We start from the raw sequence: 19581 nt of genomic DNA, 5'->3' as shown, positions 1-19581 counted from the left end.
TTATCTGTAGGAAGTCTGGATTTGAATGAATGAACCCTTCACCTTCCCTCAATAGCATATTCTCACATTCACCTTTCAGAGAAAAAGAACTTTAATTGGTTGGCTTGTTGACCAAACTATAAAGTTCTGATATGATTGGGGGGGGGAGAAACACTAATACATTTCACCTTAAATTCCAAGGCTAAGACAACACCATAAAAACTATTGGATTTTTTTTAAAAAAGTCTTAACGTGAAACATTTTCCTACTCCAGCAATTCCACCTAAAGCAGACTTACAACTCACCTCCTATTCACTGGAGGACCGAAGAACTTCCAAGCCTCAATTCCTACTCAGATCCCTGAATTAACGTTAGGCTGTGACGGTACAGCCCCTGCCGTGATTGTAACCACGGTGTATTAAAACCCCTCATTCAACACCCCCCCCTCCAACTTAAATTACTTTTAGTTTTGCTCGCCCCGCAATCTTCACCATCAAGCGGATTTGCTGCAAATCAACTCTGAGAATATGGCACCCGGTTTCCATCTCCACCTAAGTTACACAGTCCTCCCGACCACGCCTGGGAGCAAAATTTCCACGGCTGAGAAGGTCACAAATGGCAATCGCATAAACCCCCAGGACAGGCCAACTGTCAATGGGCAAGCGTCTGAATTTCGATCACGGGACGATGGGGATGCTCCACTGGTCGTAAGTGTGAGGACTGGTTGAAGGTCACCTTTTTTTTTTTTTTTAGTGCTGTTGTAACAGTCTCTAAACAAAGGGTTGCAAGGACTACCTCTGCACAATTGAAGCCAATCCACCTGTTTATAACTAATGTGAGAAACACCAAGTGTGTTAAGCACGGCAGAGCAGATGTGCTGATATCCCCCAGGTTAATATTTAAACAGTCACTCAGGCGTTTTAGTAAAGCAGACGGGAGGGTTGCCCTATTTTTCCCCCTTCCGCGTTAAACCTTCAGTCCGGGATTTTATCCCATGGCCAGCTTTTAAATTTAAATCCTTGAACGCTCCCGATGGGCTGGCGATTTTCATTCAGTTCAGTTGAGTGTTTTTTTTTCCCTTGGGAATTTTAAGACGGGCGGAGACTTCAGTCCCCAGAACTCTCCCAGGCAGCTGATCCAAATGAATAAATAACACTGGTGTCGCCATGCAACTGGTCCCCATTGATCAAAACTAAATAAATAATGCTTATCTAAATGGAAAAGAAATTACCTAAGGAACGTAGGATAAGTTGTATAATACCATCAGAGGGGATAGACCAGGGGTCGGCAACCTCGGCTCTTTTATGACTCGTGGACTTCAACTCCCAGAATTCCTGAGCCAGCGTAGCTGGCTCAGGAATTCTGGGAGTTGAAGTCCACCAGTCATAAAAGAGCCGAGGTTGCCGACCCCTGGGATAGACCATCTTTTTTACATTGATTAGGGAATGATGGACCTTTTACGATTTGTGACAGCAAATGGCTGTCTCAGGAATTCTGGGAGTTGAAGTCCACCAGTCATAAAGGGGCCAGTTTCCCCACGCTGGCTCAGGAATTTTGGGAGTTGAAGTCCACCAGTCATGAAGGGGCCATAGTTCCCCACCTCTGGACTAGATGTAAGGTGGGAGCTGGTTCAAGATTCAGAAATGCGTCTGTGTGTATGTGGAAAATACCCAGACTTTTATACTGAGGTCAAAAATCTTGCAAAAAGCTAATACAGATAGTCCTCAATGTATGACCACTGAGCCCAACATTTCTGCTGCTAAGCAACAGTTGTTAGGTGACTTACGCACCATTTCACCACCTCATTCGGTGAATCACTGCAGTTGTTAAATTAGTAACACAGTTGTTAAATGAATCTCCACCCTCACCCCCACTGACTTTGCTTGTCAGGTCACAAAAAGGGAACGCATCACCCGGGACACTGCAACCGTCATAAAGTACATGCCAGTTGCCTAGCCTCCAAGTTTTGATCATGTAACCATGGGGGGAATGCTGTGATGGTTGCAGTGGTGGGATTCAGCCGGTTCGCACCACTTCGGCAGAACCGGTAAGCTACATTTTTGTTGCCCAGGCCCAGAATGGATTTCCGGAAGTGGCATCTACATAGTGAACCTGTTGTTCACATATTTGAATTCCACCACTGGATGGATGGATAGATAGATAGATACAGTGGTGGGATTCAGCTGGTTCGCACCACTTCGGCAGAACCGATAGCTGATTTTTTTGTTGCCCAGGCCCAGAACGGACTTCCGGAAGTGGCATCCATGCAGAGAACCGGCTGTTCGCATATCTGAATCCCACCACTGGATGGTTGGAAGTGTGAAAAAGTCCCAAGTTCACAAAAAGTCCCAAGTCCTTTTTTTCAGCGCCGCTGTAACTTTGAACGGTCACCAAACCCACGGTTGCAAGCTGAGGACTATCAGTACAGCCTTGGGGTTTTTCACAGCAATCGGAACATGTGGAAGAGAACCGGAACGAAGTCCGTAGAGGATCAGGCTCTTCACCGCAACCTCTTGGCAAGAATATTTTAATGGCAATAATACTTTTTTTGAGTAGCGTTTGGCCTGGGCTCCCTTCCTTCAGGATCCTTGCACATTCTCTGCACTCTCACACCGCAACGCAAACTTTTCACCTTGTTGAAAACAAAACAGCAACTGTCCGTTCCTCTCTAAGGCGGTCCTTCCCAATTTTGTTTTTTTTTTCTCGTGTCGTTACCAAAAAACCACTTAGCGCAATGTCCTTTCAGCCCAAGGTGGGTAAGAACCCTTTAAATTGATTTTGGCGCCCCCTGTCGTAATTGCGCCGTGGGGTTGCGCGTCTTTGCCCAAAGAAAGATCACGTTTTGCCAACGTTGTTACCCGGGTTTGGGAAGCGCTGGTATAAGAATATGTGCATGTATATATAGACAGATATATACACGTATATTTATAGCATGAAAAATAAAAACCCACAAAGGAAAATAATATTCAGTGCAAATGCAAATACCTCCCCCCAACCAAAAATAAAATAAAATGAAATAAAATTTAAAAAATAGGGGGGGGGAGAAAAAAAATATCGCTTCTCAGTGTCTAATCTGGAATGAGGTTTCAGGACGGGAGACAAACCTTTTAAGACAGGAGGAGAGGAGATTCTTTTGGCTTGACAAAAGCTGTCAGTTACCAGCATCTGGGGTGGAGGAAGGGGTCTGTCTTTGTCCCCCCACTCCCCAAAGACATCTGCCGTGGCCTGCCTCACGCCAGTTGGCCAACACAAGCTGTTGCGACGCTTCGGAGACCTTGCCCTCCGAGCGGCTATTCAAACCGTCCGTGTTCCTTCGGAGCCAAGACAATAGCTTGGCGGGATGTCGAGCTGACGGGCTGCGGGCCGCGCAAAAGGGGACCGGGAACAAAACCACAGTGGGGAGGAGAGGGAAGAAGGGAGACGACTGGAAAAAGACATGCTTCGCTCCAAGGAAGGAATTCTTAAAACATGCTGCGGGTTGTCCCTTGTTTGAGGAACCACCGGGAGCCCTGACGGTCCGGCCGGCTCCCTGTAGCTGCGACGGCTCCCGCGTCCTTTGGGAATATTCCGAGGGTGTTGTGGGGTTTTTTTTGTGTGTGTGTGCGTGTCTCGTTTCTTTAAAGTGCCTGTCTCGTTCCTGGCACTGGGCTGCGCCCGCCCGCTGCCCGCCTCCTTCCTTTTCAAGCGGTCAGTTTCTGGATTGTCTTGTTGTAATACTGCGTGATGCTGGGGGTGAGCGGGTTCCAGCTGTTGGCGTGCAGCTCGATCACCTCCAGAAGCAACGAGCGGGTCAGCATGGACTCTGAGGGACACAGCATTTTGTCCCGGGTGGCGGCCAGCAGCTCCGTCATCAACTCGGGCAGCTGTTCTTCCAGCAGCCGGCCGGCACTTTGCAGCTATTGAGGAAGAAAGAAGGGAGATCAAAAGTTGGGGAGCCGCTGCTGCCCCCCCCTCCCGGTCTGGTCCTTTTTTCCCAGGCTCCCCGACGACGGGAAGGAAAGAGGCCGAGAAAATCTCCTTCCTCTTGCAAATGCTTGATTTAGTTATTGCTTCCAGGCACACAGCTCTGTTAGGCAATATTTATCTTCTACTCCAGGGGTTGTCCAAGCGTGGCCACTTTAAGACCTGTGGACTTCAACTCCCAGAATTCCCCAGCCAGCGCTGGCTGGGGAATTCTGGGAGTTGAAGTCCACAGGTCTTAAAGTGGCTACAGGGTGGGACACCCTTGCCGCACACGATCCACTAAAAAAAGAAGGTCGGGGAGAAACTCCGCTGATCACACCCAATTGCTAAAAAAACGAAGACTCGCGGTTGTTCCAATAAATCAATCACCATCAATTCAGTTCTCCCGACTCTTCAACCTTCTTCCTTCCCACCAACCCTCGGGTCCCTAGGCCCTGCTCGAGCTTTTCGCTTCCCCTGCTAATAACTCTTTGGCCTCCTGGTGCCTTGGGACTCATCCCGATTTACTCAAAGGCGACGAAAAAGCCGTAGATAAAAGCAGCTCCTCTGCTCTGGCTCTTTTTTGAAGCTCCAGCCAACGTTCAAAGCAGAAAGGAGAAAAAAACAAAAGAAAACCCCTCCATCCGTACATTATCCGTACAAATATGAAAAAAATGTCTGTATTTAATCGTTTACATACTGAAAATATTTATATGTGTTTAAGGTTGGAGGAGGAGAACACAAACGGGAGAAGGGGAGATTGAAGAATTGTATTATTAATATACTAATTATGGAATTATCAAGTTTAATTGTTATTGGCTGTTAATTATTATTTTTTAATTATATTTAATTAATTATTATTCCCCCCCAAAATACATAAACCAAGAAAACATGCTGTACAACAGACACTGGAGATTATTATTATTAAAAACTAATTTATATATATATATATGTGTGTGTGTGTGTGTGTGTGTAAATTACTAACAAAGAATTAAAGGGAAACTGAGATGCATTTCTGACTCTTTAGTCTTCATCAGTCAGCTGCTTCATCAGTCAGAAATGCATCTCAGTTTCCCTTTAATTCTTTGTTAGTAATTTACACAAATATATGAACTGTCCGGTGTGACTACAGCCTGTTCGATGGCCTTCAAGATAGGCTGAAAACAGGAAATAAAGATTTGCCCCATGTTTGGGGCCTAGCAAGGTAATCTAAATAGTGTGTGTGTGTGTATATATATGTTTTCTGAGGTTTTCGCGGGTGTTCGTATGTGGATCTTTGGTTATTCGGGTTTTCCCCCCGCGTAGAACTAAAGGTGTAGGGGCATACACACACACACACACACACACACACACACACACACACACACACACACACACATATATATATATATAGGCGGAGAACCCTCCATCCCTCTGTAGATCAAAAGAGGCAGCCTTTCAACCATTCCCCCCCCCTCAAAAAGCAGCCCCCCCTCCCCATTTACAGAAGAGGTTGGGGAATTCTGGGAGTTGAAGTCCAGAGGTCTTAGAGTGGCCATGGTTGGGCCTATGCTTTACAAGACCCTGTAAACTTCCATTTCACCAACCAGAGGCAAATAATCTGAAACTTTAGGAGGCTTGAAAGGTGAGAAATTCCCAAGAGAGGCATCAGAATGGATACCAGGTAAAGATAGGTGTGTGCAGAAAGAGGGTTTTTCTCGTGCGTTTTTTTAAAAAAAACTTTTCGCCAACGGCACACAGCTCTTGCGGTATAGCTAAGAAAAGAACGGAGGGGTGGGGTCTTCAAGGGCAACAAATGTGTGCCCCGAATTCTGCAGATTGAATGCTTCGGGTGGGCAGATGGAGGAAGGAGAAGTAACAAACTTTGCAACTGTCCCTCCTCGCTTTGGCCCAAGCAGATGTTGCTGAGTGTTTGGTCAACTACCCTCCATGTTTGTCTCACACTGCAATTTGGACAGTGAGATGCAAGCTTCCCAGGGATTTAGAATAAACAACACAATGTGGACTTTGCTTTTTGTTTTTTTTTTGTTTTTTTGGGGGAAGGCACTTTTAAAGTATGGATCCCCTCGTTGGACTTTTGAGACTTTTCTCCAAGTTCTGGCTGCAATACGCCAGTTGAACGGAAAGGGAAGGAACTGTAGCAAACATCAAATAATGCAGATATCACATCTACATGATATCAACAAATGAAGTAATGGCTTTTTCAGGTCCTTTTTTAGACAGTGACAGTCCTAGGCCAGGGGTAGGCAACCTTTCCCAGAATTCCTGAGCCAGCCATGGCTCAGCTTGGAAACCTCTCCCTTTCCCCTCAGCGTGGCTGGCTCAGGAATTCTGGGAGTTGAAGTCCACCAGTCCTAAAAGGGCCAAGTTTGAAAACCTCTGCACTAGGCCAGGGGTAGGCAACCTGGGCTCTTTTATGACTGGTGGACTTCAACTCCCAGAATTCCTGAGCCAGCCTGGCTCAGCTTGGAAACCTCTCCCTTTCCCCTCAGCGTGGCTGACTCTGGAATTCTGGGAGTTGAAGTCCACCAGTCACAAAAGAGCCAAGGTTGCCTACCCCTGGGCTAGTGCAGAGGTCTTCAAACATGGCCCTTCTATGACTTTGTGGACTTCAACTCCCAGAATTCCTCAACCAGCCACGCTGAGGGGAAAGGGAGAGTTTCCATGCTGAGCCATGCTGGCTCAGGAATTCTGGGAGTTGAAGTCCACCAGTCATAAAAGAGCCCAGGTTGCCTACCACGGGACTAGGCTTACAAACACAATTCAGCAGATTCCCATTGCTAGCTGAGGCAGTTTTTAAAGTGAGTTTTGTCCCATTTTACGATCTTTCCGTCCACGGATGTTTAGTTAGTAATGCGGTTGTTAAGTGAATCCAGCCTCCCCATTGACTTTGTCGGAAGGTCGCAAAAGGGGATCACGTGACACACACACACACAGACCGGGACACTGCGACCATCGTAAATACGAGTCAGTTGCCTAGGGTCCAAATTTTGATCATGTGACCCTGGGGGATGCTGCAATGGATTTAAGTGTAAAAAACGGTCATAAATCGTTTTTTTTCCTCCTGTGCTGTTATAACTCTGGTCAATAAACAAATGGTTGCAAGTCAAGGACTACCTTTATTTTTATTTTTTTTAGCAACTGTTTGGCACGCAATATCGTAAAATGTCAACTAGTACTATTGAATAGAAAAAAAACACCCCTCACTACAACTCAAGAGGCAGTAAATGCATTACGACGGTAGAATGGACTTTTCCAAATGTGAAAACAGGAGAAAAAAAACATAAATAAATATTGTCATGGCTTTGGAAAGATTCTTCTAGTATTATTAGTTTCCGGCTGAATAAATTCTTGCTCTTATAATTCTGACCTTCTCTAGGGAAAAAAAAAATAGCCCTCTTTACTGAGTGAAGAGGTGTAGAAATAGGTTAGATAAACATTTCCAAATATCTACCTCCATTGAACAGCAAAGAACAGCATCTTCTTTTATATCCTGAGATTGCAACAACTGCAGAGACACAGAAAACAGAGACATTGAAAAAAAGACCCACTTAGAAATTCTTCTCCAGGAAAAAAACAAAAAAACCCCAGGTGTTAAAAGAGCGAGATTTGCTTACATCAGAGCCAAAGCAGACTGCAAGGACCTATTTTATTTTGCATTCATTCTTTATTGATCCCCTTGTAGAGAGGTCTTCAAACTCGGCCCTTTTAGGACTTGTGGACTTCAACTCCCAGAATTCCTCAGCCAGCGTGCTGGCTGAGGAATTCTGGGAGTTGAAGTCCACAAGTCCTAAAAGGGCCGAGTTTGAAGACCCCTGAGATTCTAGATCATCTTTGGTGTCCATCTAGAAGTTGTGTTCAGTGCACATCCTCCTCCACCGAGTTGTCAACCTGGTTGCGTTCTGGGGCCATGCCTACGACTGAACACAAGTCCCGGGCTTTCCAAGAAGGGAAGCCAAAATGAACGGAAATTTTTTTAAAAACCCAGTGTAACCGAACAAACGAGAAAAGGCTGAAATGAGTCAGGCCAAGGCTTCCCAATGGCGACATCGTTCTTAGACTGTCTGCCTTCAATAATAGCAAACTCAAGGGGTGGGGGTGGGGAAACAACACACAACCATTTTCCAGAGGATGTTTTTCGGCTGTGAACTTTGCTGTGACACCGAGGGAGATTATTGGTAACAGAGACGGGTGAACAAAAATCTCGTTGGAACCTCTCGCTGGATAGCGGTGGAATCAGAGAGAAAGCAGTTTTAACAGAATAGCAATGTTGGAAGGGACCTTGGAGGTCGTCTAGTCCAGGGGTCGGCAACCTAAAAAAGGAAAAGAGCCACTGGGAACCGGTTCCATCACAAATTAAAAAAAGTGGGAGCCGCGTGCGTGTGTCCATGCACGCGCATGCGCAAAAAAAAGTTTTGCGCGTGCGCAAAACATTTTTTGCGCATGCGGGACGCACGCGGTTGCCATTTTTTTAAAAAAGTGAAATGGAACCGGTTCTCAGTTGCCCGACGGCGACGGCCCCTCTGCAAAGCTGCCGCTTTCAGTAGCTTTGCAGACGGGCCGCGGCAGCTTCCTCAAAGAGCGGCACCTCTGCCCGTTCGCGCGGAGGTATGCGCGCACCTCTCCAAAGGTTTGGGGAGGTGCGCGCGCACCTCCGGTCGTTCGGGGAGGTGCGCGCGCACCTCTCCAAACGGGCAGTGCCACTCTCCATTTGGAGAGGTGCGTGCGCACCACTGCCCGTTCAAAGAGGTGCGCGCGCACCGGGTGGCTGGGAGCCGCAGGGGACAGCTCAAAGAGCCGCATGCGGCTCCGGAGCCGCGGGCTGCCGACCCGTGGTCTAGTCCAACCCCCTGCTCAAGCAAGAGAGCTTATACCATTTCAGACAAATGGCTGTCCAATCTCTTCTTTAAAAACTTCCAGTGTTGGAGCATTCATAGCTTCTGGTGGCAAGTTGTTCCACTGGTTAATTGTCAGGAAATTTCTCCTTAGTTCCAGGTTGCTTCTCTCCTTGGTGAGTTTCCATCCGTTGCTTTTCCTCCTGCCTTCGGGCGCTTTGGAGAACAGCTTGACTGCCTCTTCTTTGGGGCAGCCCCTGAGATAATGTCTAATGCTATCCTGTCCCCCCTGGTCCTTCTTTTCATTAACTTTGAGGTCTAGGAGACGAACCTTGGTTAGATTTCTATGGAGGTTCCCATTCATCCAGGTCCTGGTTGTCCCAAAGGTGCTTTTTTTTTCTTGGAGGCAACTGGATTTTCTTGTGCTTCTTTTGAACATGCAAATGACTCTCTTTCTGCAAGGAATATAATCCTTCCACTCCCCACCATCCAGTCAGAGCTGAAGAAGCTTCTTGGACGAGAAGGGAAACGTCTTCAAAAGAAATGCAAGGAAGACCCGTGGCCTCCAGAAAGAAAAAGCACCTTTGGGAGAACCTTGGTTAGCTTCCCTCGCTGGAGCCCACGGAGGGGCTGATGGTTCTTTGGAGTTTACATCTGCCTCCACCACAGGGGTCAATCTAGAGCAGGGGTAGGCAACCTTGGCTCTTTTAGGACTGGTGGACTTCAACTCCCAGAATTCCTGAGCCAGCATGGGGGAACGTTGGCCCCTTCATGGCTTGCGGACTTCAACTCCCAGAATTCCTGAGCCAGCGTGGCTCAGCTTGGAAACCTCTCCCTTTCCCCTCAGAATTCTGGGAGTTGAAGTCCACCAGTCCTAAAAGAGCCAAGGTTGCCTACCCCTGGTCTAGAGCAGTGACCGTCATGCTTGAGAGCCCTCAGATGGAGTAAGTTTCCAGCAAAAACGTTGTAAACTGAGGCCACGTGTCTATAAATGACATAGATGACCAAAAAGGGGAGCCAGCTGCTGAGTGTCCAAAATATGGTCACATGACCCTGCGGGGGAGGGATGCTGGCCACTGGAAGTTCAAATTCGGGTCATAAGCAGATTTTTTGGGGGGCTCTGTCATGACCTTGAATGGTCCCCAAGTGACCAGTCCTGCATCAAGGATTACCTATGGATCACCTTAGATCAGGGGTAGGCAACCTCGGCTCTTTTATGACTCATGGACTCCAACTCCCAGAATTCCTGAGTCAGCAGACTGAGGAATTCTGGGAGTTGGAGTCCATGAGTCATAAAAGAGCCGAGGTTGCCTACCCCTGCCTTAGATCAAAGGCTGGGCCTGTGTTGTTTCGCCAATCGGGTGCTATAGGAATCCTGCCTCTTTCCAGGCCCCAAATGCCCCCTGAAGTGTCCCACAGTTTTATACTTTCTGGGTGGGGATCTTGTAAGAGGGGAGACCCCCAAAACACAGAGCCTTCGAGAGCTGACAAGGAGAAACACAGAGCCAGCCACCCCTCTTTCTTCCTGCGCAAGGCAGCGCTGGCTAGTAAGCCTGGAAGAGCCGCCCCGGCCCGGCCCAACTCACCTCCCTCAGGCAGGTGTAAATGGGGCAGACGAGAACGCGGAAGGGCTCCCCGCTGCTGCTCCTCATGGTGGCAAAGACCTCGCAGAGGAAAGTGATGAAGCCCAGCCAGCCCTCCACGTCGCTCTGCTGCAGCTTCTCCCGCATGGTGAAGTCTTTCTGCGGGAAGGGAAAGAGGGCAGGAGGGAGTCAGGCGGCAGCCGGGAAGAGAGAAGAATTTGAATTTATTACATTTATATGCCGCCCTTCTCCCTAAGGACTCAGGGCGGCTGACAACAGTAAAAAGTTAAAAACACAAAATACAAAATTTTAAAAAGAATTAAACAATGAAGTAAATACATAACCATAGACCCAGTAAAACCAAATTTAAAAGTACGGTCAGTCCAGGCCCGATTGTTGGAACATCCATGTCTTCAGGTCACGGCGGAAGGACCGAAGGTCAGGGGCCGTCCCCCCTCTTCACAAGCACCCCAGGACAGGAGCCCAGGCGGCCCTTTCCAGACCCCCCCCCAATAGCAGAACTTCAGCTGGAGGCATCGTTTCAAACAGCAGGGAGAGTCCAGGTTTCTGAATGCTTCCTTTGGTGAAACACACACACACACACACAAACACACACACACACACACACACACACACACACACAAACATATACACACATGTATATGCACATGTGCACATACGCACACACACACACATATATATATACACACACACACACATATATATACACACACACACATATATACATATACACACATATACATACACAAATACATACATATATATGCACGTGTGCACATACGCACACACACATATACACATACATACACATATACACACACACATGTATATACATATATATACACACATATACACACACATATATACACACATACATATACATACATATACGTATATGCACATATGTACACACACACACACACACACACACACACACACACACAGAGTCACAGTTGCGGAAGCAGCAGAACAGGGGGTCAGGCTGGGCTGGAATCTGCCGCTGACCCATCGATGGCCTTGGAAGCAGCTTGGAAAAGGGCAGCCCGATGACGTCCTGCCGGTTTCTTGGCAGCCTGATGGACGGGGTGCTGTTCAATGTTTGGGCGACTTTAGCCCACAATCCTGGGGTTACAATGCTGGGATTCTCAGGGGGTCCCTAGCCAAGCTCTAAGCGAGTCCACCTCCGCGTGGCTTTCAAGACCCCCGGCTGGAGGTCCTCAGGAGAAGCATTTCTTTTACATAAGCACCGTATCCCGTCCTTGACTTACAACCGTTCACTTAGAAACCATGGCAAGTCACGACGGGGTTGAAAAAAAGCGACCTACAGCCAGCCCCCACATTTACAGCCATCACGCCGTCCCCCACGGTCACAGTGTCAACACGTGGGTTCTTGGCAACAGTTGCAGCGTCCCAGAGACACAGGATGGCCTTTGGTGACCTTCCCAGCCAGTTTCTGACAAGCAAGATCAATGGGAGAACTGGATTCACCTAATGAATGGAGGATTCACTTAGCAGCTGCGGCGATTCACTTAACATCCGTGGCAAAAAGGTTGTAAATTGAGATGCAATGCACTTAACCACTACCTTGCTCAGCAACAAAATTCTGACGCCAATTGGGGCTGTAAGATGAGGACGATCTCTTTATGTATGTGTGTGTGTTTGTGAAGAGAGAGAGAGAGAAAGAGATTTTACATAATTTACATAAGGGGCTAGCTAGCCCAAAGAAGGGGGGAGTCCAAGCTATTCTCCAAAGGCCCTGAAGGCAGGACAAGAAGCAACGGAGGGAAGCTGAGCAAGGAGAGAAGCAACCTGGAATTAAGGAGAAACTTCCTGACAGTGAGTACAATTAATCAGTGGAACGACTTGCTTCCAGAAGTTGTGGGTGCTCCAAACACTGAAGGTTTTTAAGAAGAGACTGGACAGCCATTTGCCTGAAGTGGTACAGGGTTTCCTGCCTGAGCAGGGGGTTGGACTAGATGACCTCCAAGGTCCCTCCCAACTTTATTATTATTATAAAACTTTTATTCATTAAACATGAACCTCAGTCAACTGAACATTCAAATTGACTGGCACTAATGGTTGACATGGGTTGCTGCCAGTATCCTTTATTATTATTATTATTATTATTATTATTATTATTATTATTATTATTATTATTATTATTATTATTGGGACGCGGTGGCTCAGTGGGTTAGGACGCTGAGCTTGTCGATCGGAAGGTCGGCAGTTTGGCGGGTCGAATCCCGAGTGCCGCATAGCAGAGTGAGTGCCTGTTCCTCGTCCCAGCTTCTGCCAACCTAGCAGTTCGAAAGCATGTAAAAAATGCAAGTAGAAAAATAGGGACCACTCCGGTGGGAAGGGAACAGCGTTCCGTGCGCCTTTGGCGTCTAGTCATGCCGGCCACATGACCACGGAGACGTCCTCGGACAAGCGCTGGCTCTTCGGCTTTGAAACGGAGATGAGCACCGGCCCCTAGAGTCGGAAACGACTAGCACGCATATGTGGGGGAAACTTTACCTTTTTTTATTATTATTATTATTATTATTATTATTATTATTATTATTATTATTATTATTATTATTATTATTATTATTGATCATCGCACAGTCAGCCAGATGTTCAGACTGGATTTGGCATTTTTGTCTACCTATTGAGGCCTTACCAAGGACCTGGGATAGGCAGATGTGGATGTTTGATGGTATCACAGATCTCGTCGCAGGATGGAAGCAGTTCCTAGTAAGGCTGCCTTTTGCAATTGACTGAGGGCGAATTTGTCAATGCCGATGACGGTGTCCAAGTGGTGCTCCAGTTGCTTTGGGATTGCACCCGAGGCGCCTATTACTATTGGTACTACTCTTGCTTGCCTTTGCCACAATCTATTTCTATTTCTATTTGTAGGTCTTTGTATTTTCTTATCTTCTCCAGTTCTTTCTCGTCTATTCTGCCGTCTCCAGGCACGGCCACGGCCACTATCCAGACTTTTTTGTCATTGTTGTGGTGGCTGTTATTATTATTAAAAAATAAAAACAGAGAACGACAAAAAAGGAAAGCAGCAGAAGGAAGAAACGTAAACTCCACGTTCAACAAACAAATTCACGAAGGGTTTCCTCACTTTCATAAAAAGCACTCGTTGTTTTGTCTCCAATCAGATAGCTCCGTTTTGCCAAATTCTGCCATCTTCACCGTCCACTCCTCCTTGGTGGCGTTTCGGGGGGGGGCGGGGAGGAAATAAACGCAGCCCTTTCTAAAGATGTCACCCTTCCAGCTGCAGCATACTTGCGGTTGCAGCTGTTTTCTGCTGCTGGGACAAGCCAGCCACAGCTTCCTCCAGGAGATGTTTTCTGCTCCGGTTCTCTGCTTGGGATTCGCTTTGGCCGCTGGCCTTTCAAAGAAGCCTGGCTAATTTCTGCATGCCTCTGTTTCCTCCTCTGTTTATTTCTGAAAATGCCAGCCTCTGAGCTGGTGCTTTGCCAACCAGCAGCTGCCCTGTTCCTTTGAAAAAAATCTGTCCTGGCAGGGGTTTCTTGGGGTGTCCAGCCAGCAGCAACTATCCAAAGCCCCCGATTCTTCTTCCCTTCCCCACCACCCAACTCTGTACCGGCTGCCTTTGAAGGCCTTTAATTGGCAAAGAGATGTTTCATTTCTTTCCCTTCCCATTGCCCTGGCTTCTGTCGCCTTTTATGCTGCGCCTTTTCCACCCGCGAGGTTTAGTTCCCTATCTATCTATCTATCTATCTATCTATCTATCTATCTATCTATCCATCCTTCCATCTATCTCTATTCATCCATATCCATCCATCCATTCCTATCTATCTCTATTATCTATCCATCCATCCATCCATATCTATCTATCTATCTATCTATCTATCTATCTATCTATCTATCTATCCATTCATCCTTCCATCTATCATCTATCTATCTATCTATCCATCCATCCATCCATCCATCCATCCATCCATCCATCCATCCATCCATCTATCTATCTATCTATCTATCTATCTATCTATCTATCTATCTATCCATCTATCCATCCTTCCATCTATCTCTATTCATCCATATCCATCCATCCATTCCTATCTATCTCTATTATCTATCCATCCATATCTATCTATCTATCTATCTATCTATCTATCTATCTATCTATCTATCTATCTATCTATCTATCTATCTATGCAAACCGTGTTTTGAGAGAAAAATTCACTTTGGTAACAAGAGAAGGAGCTGAACTTTTCCTCTGGTGACAAGTTACAAACTGAGATTGTTCAGTGAAAATAATCTACTATGCAGAGGGAAGCATGCAGTGGGGAACCCCAGTTTTCTGTCTTAGGCCCAGTGTTCTTCAAGATGTTGAGACCCTAGAAAGGGTGCAGAGAAGAGCAACAAAGATGATGAAGGAACTGGAGGCCAAAACATACAAAGAACGGTTGCTGGAATTGGGGATGTCTAGTTTAATGAAGAGAAGGACCAGGATGATAGCAGCCTTCCAATATCTCAAGGGCTGCCCCAAAGAAGAGGGAGTCAAGCTATTCTCCAAAGCACCTGAAGGCAGGACAAGAAGCAACGGATGGAAACTCATCAAGGAGAGAAGCAACCTAGAACTAAGGAGAAACTTCCTGACAGTCAGAGGAATTAACCAGTGGAACAGCTTGCCACCAGAAGGTGTGAATGCTCCAACACTAAGACATTTTTAAGAAGAGACTGGACAGCCATTTGTCCGAAATGGTATAGGGTTTCCTGCCTGAGCAGGGGGTTGGACTAGATGACCTCCAAGGTCCCTTCCAACTGTACTACTACTACTACTACTACTATTTGTTGTGGTTGTTGTTATTACATCTTCATAAATCATTAGACAAAGGAATAGAATTCATCAAATTTGCAGACGACACCAAGCTGGGGGGATTTGCTACCATTTCCTAAGACAGACTTAAGATTCAGAAGGATCTCGACAGACTTCAGTATTGGGCCCTCGCCCATAAAAAGAAAAGGCAAATCAGTGGTGAGAAAAGCAAGGTCCTGCATGTAGGCAGGAGAAACAAAATGCAGAGGTGCAGAACAGGTGGTACCTGGTTCAAAGTATTGACCGTGAGATGGATCTGGGTGTCCTAGAAGGGCACCACTTAAACATGAGTCAGCTGCCAAAAGAAAGCCAATGCAATCCTGGGTTGCATCAACAGAGGAAGGGCATCGAGGTCATGAGAAGCGATAGACATTTATACTGCATTGGAATACTGTGTCCAGTTCTGGTCACCACGATCCAAAAAAAGACACTGAGAGTTGACGCTCAAACGTCACCTTACCAAGGTTAAAATAGAACAGAATAGAATAGGAGCTGGAAGGGACCTTTGGAGGTCTTCTAGTCCAGCCCCCAGCTCAAGAGAACCATTTCAGACAAGTGACTTTCAAGCCTCTTCTTAAAAACCTCCAGTGATGCAGCGACCACGATTTCTGGAGGCAACTTCTGTTCCACTGGTCGATTGTCCTCCCTGTCAGGAAGTTTCTCCTTAACTCCAGGTTGCTTCTCTCCTTCATCAGTTTCCATCCATTGTTTCTCGTCCTTCCCTCTGGTGCTTTGGAGAATAATGTGGCCCCCTCCTCTTCCTTGTGGCAGCCCCAGATACTGGAGTACTGCTATCATGTCCCCCCTATTTCTTCTTTTCTTTAAACTAGCCAAATCCAAGTCCCGCAGCCGTTCTTTGTATGTTTTAATCTCCAGGCCTTGGATCATCTTAGTTGCTCTTCTCTGAATTTTTCCCAAACTCTCAACCTCTTTTTTGTGATATGGTGACCAAAACTGGCTGCACTATTCCAAGTGTGGCCTCGCTAGGTTTTTTATAAAGCGGTACTAAAATCTCGCGTGATCTTGATTCTATGCCTCGGTTTATCTTGAGAAACCCTGTTTTGTATGAATTAAAAGAAAAAAAAGCTTGCCTAAAGACTGGTCACAATGTGGAAGACCACACGATGCATTTTTATCCCCTTATGTTTTGCCAGCTCTCTAACCCATTTTTATAACCCAGCATTACAGGTTGGGAAACTTCAAAACCTCAGCGCTGGAGATTGGCCCCAACTGCACAAAGGCTCCACTAAAACCGATCTGTTGGGACTTGCCAACGTGATTCACATCCAGGCTATGCTGGAAAGGCCTCTTTCCCAACCTGGCTTGGGAAGGGAAGCCACCCCAAGCATTCCTAGCAAACCTCACGGAACGCTTGGAAGGAGGAGGGCTCCACTTATGACTGCTGCGGGGCCCAAAATCTCTGAGAAAGTCCTCAAGTGAATTTTTACAACCTTTCTGGCCGCTGTTGTTAAGTGGACCGCTGGAATTGTTAAGTTAGTCACACCGTTCTTTAAAAGTGAATCTGGCATCCCCCGTTGACTTTGCTGGTTGGAAGGTCGCAAAAGGGGGGGGGGGGAAAATCGCGTGACCCCCAGGGAGACGCTGCGACCGTCGTAAATACGAGCCAGTTGCCAAGCGTCTGAATGTTGATCAGGTGACCCCCGGGGATGCTGCAATGGTCACAAGTGTGAAAAAAGGTCCTAAGTCACTATTTCAGTGCCGTTGTAAGTTCGAATGGTCATTAAATGAATAGTTGTATGTTGAGGTCTACCTGTATGCAAGAGAAGAAATCAGAAATTGGAATGTGGAAAGCGTTTCTACAAAACTCGATCACATTACATAAAACGATCCACACGGTAGAAAAGCCTTATAAAAGTTTTTGTGTGCGATGATCTAGTGAAGGGGAAAAAAATATTGGGCCAAACCCTCACAAGTATAGGTTGCTTGAGCAGGGGGCTGGACTAGAAGACCTCCAAGGTCCCTTCCAGCTTCTATTCTATTCTATTCTATTCTATTCTATTCTATTCTATTCTATTCTATTCTATTCTATTCTATTCTATTCTATTCTATTCTATTCTATTCTATTCTATTCTATTCTATTCTATTCTATTCTATTCTATTCTATTCTATTCCATTCCATTCCATTCCATTCCATTCCAATCCAATTACGGTATATTCTATGGCTTCCTATTTTTTTGGTGACTGGTAACCATTGAGAAGGGACGCGGTGGCTCAGTGGGTTAGGAGGCTGAGCTTGTCGATCAGAAGGTCGGCAGTTTGGCGGGTCGAATCCCGAGTGCCGCGTAGCAGAGTGAGCGCCTGTTACTCGTCCCAGATTCTGCCAACCTAGCAGTTCGAAAGCACGTAAAAAATGCAAGTAGACAAATAGGGACCACTCTGGTGGGAAGGTAACAGCGTTCTGTGCGCCTTTGGCGTCTAGTCAGGCCGGCCACATGACCACGGAGACGTCCTCGGACAAGCGCTGGCTCTTCGGCTTTGAAACGGAGATGAGCACCGGCCCCTAGAGTCGGAAACGACTAGCACGCACGTGCGGGGGAACCTTTACCTTTACCTTTAACAATTGAGAGGGTCTTGGTTTTTTGGTGAGGGCTGTATTTAGAATTATAGGGCTGGAAGGGACCTTGGAGGTCTTCTAGTCCAGCCCCCCGCCGCTCAAGCAGGAAACCCTACTACACCATTTCAGACAAGTGACTGTCCAGTCTCTTCTTAAAAACCTCCAGTGATGGAGCGCCCATGATGTCTGGAGGGAAGCTACTCCGTTGACTAATTGTTCTCGCTGTCAGGAAATTCCACCATATTTCTTGGATCTTCCTGAGGAGCTTCCACCCACTGCTTCTTATTTATTTTAAGGGAAAGCACGAACGCTGATAGCAACATGAAAGGGTCATGAAAAGGAAATTCTTTATTTTTCCTCTGTTGCTGGGTGTATTTTTCTATGGGGTGTCCTTCGTTTGGTGAGCTGCTATCTACAATTTTGCATCCTCCACCCTAAACCTGAAAGTGCCAATGGAACTTTTTAACCTGACGGTCACAGGTTCAGGTTTTATAACGAAGATGAAAACACGGAGAGAGGGGATCAGCACGGATGCAGAAAAAAAGGAAAGCCCTTTTGTAAATCTATACAGGTCGTCTTCGCTTTACAACTGTAATCTATGTACGTTGCTGAGGTTGTTAAGTGGGCGACCATGTCCCTGTGCCCAATTTTATGACTCTTTGATGGCCATTATCAGAACACCATGGTCATTAAGCGAGTTTGAAATCCAATGGCTGTTTGTTTTTTGTTTTGTTTTTTGCCAGAAACTGGAAGTAAATGTGGGGAAAACATTTGACTGAAAATTGTGGTCATGTGATCACAGGATGCCGCAAACAGCTGTCAATGTGAGCCAGTTGCCTATTGGCCCAAACACAATCACATGACTGCGGGGGGGGGGGGAAGAGGTGGCTGTCGCAACTTCAAAATCAAGTCTTTTTTGGAGAGGGGGGGAAACGGTCCATCAGAACTTCCATTTTCCCACCATTTTGAGGCAGGAAATGAAAGTCGACTTCACGTGGTTTCCAAAACACCTTTCCCCCAAAGCCACAATTTCCGTCTTCTATCTGCCACCATTTTCATTCCCAATTATTCTACGTAGACTTGGCCACAAAAGTAGAATTTACATTGAGAGGGGGGGGGGGAAAGGACTGGGAGAAAAAGAAAAATTGTCAGGTGCAAATAGCCAGGGGCATTTGTTGAGTTCGAAGTACAGAAGCGTTTGTTCCTGCTGCCCCTAAGGCAAGGATCTGGTCAGCTAACAATCCAGGCAACATTGGCGCCGGAGAAGGCTCAATGGAATTTGAGGACAATTCCAAACTGATGACGTACTTAATGCCGCTTTCTAGCTCAGCCTGCTCTCCTATAGAAATCTCACATTAAAGCTGTGAGATAAAGTCTGTCTAATGCCTCAAAACGTTGACGAATGCAGAGGTTTACCCTGATCTTATGAAATGTGAGTTGGAAAAAGGAATTTGAGTTCAGTAGGGCCGGTTCAGGGGACGCAAAGCATCCCGGGTCTTCACAGGCTGGTGTAGCTTTGATGGGACTCACGGGAAATATAAAGAAGATCTAAGAACAGCGTAGTATAAAATACAACAGGTCCTCTCTCAAAACCTCACCATTTTCCCCCACAATAACAGAAACCACCAATGAGCAAAGCGGTTGTTTCATGCCGGCATCTAAGATCTAATCAGATTATTTTCACTCACTCACTGAATGCAAAGGAATGTAGCCATGTTTAATTTAGGCTGGATTTATGTCTTTGATGATTCCATTATTTCTAAAAGTCTCTTTCAAAAAAGCAAGTCCTTGTATCATTGATTGTCCTAA

The 19581-nt window shown here is 46.4% G+C and overlaps 1 protein-coding gene across 2 annotated transcripts in view; it reads right to left on the bottom strand.

Moving 5' to 3' along the window:
• Positions 1-2423: 2423 nt before the first annotated feature.
• CTIF (cap binding complex dependent translation initiation factor) overlaps positions 2424-19581 on the bottom strand; it is a 167581-nt gene continuing 150423 nt past the window's right edge. For both annotated transcript variants that reach the window (XM_083354847.1, XM_083354848.1), the window contains exons 10-12: positions 10343-10498; positions 7376-7429; positions 2424-3875 (exon numbers count right to left, since the gene is read on the bottom strand). In XM_083354847.1, the coding sequence (XP_083210973.1) occupies positions 3660-3875; positions 7376-7429; positions 10343-10498 (426 nt within the window). In that variant the 3' untranslated portion in view covers positions 2424-3659. The remainder of the gene's footprint in view (positions 3876-7375; positions 7430-10342; positions 10499-19581) is intronic.

This window comes from Vipera ursinii, assembly GCF_947247035.1.
Source record: "Vipera ursinii genome assembly, chromosome: 2".
NCBI lineage: Eukaryota > Metazoa > Chordata > Lepidosauria > Squamata > Viperidae > Vipera > Vipera ursinii.
This window is presented reverse-complemented; position numbering and strand designations above follow the sequence as displayed.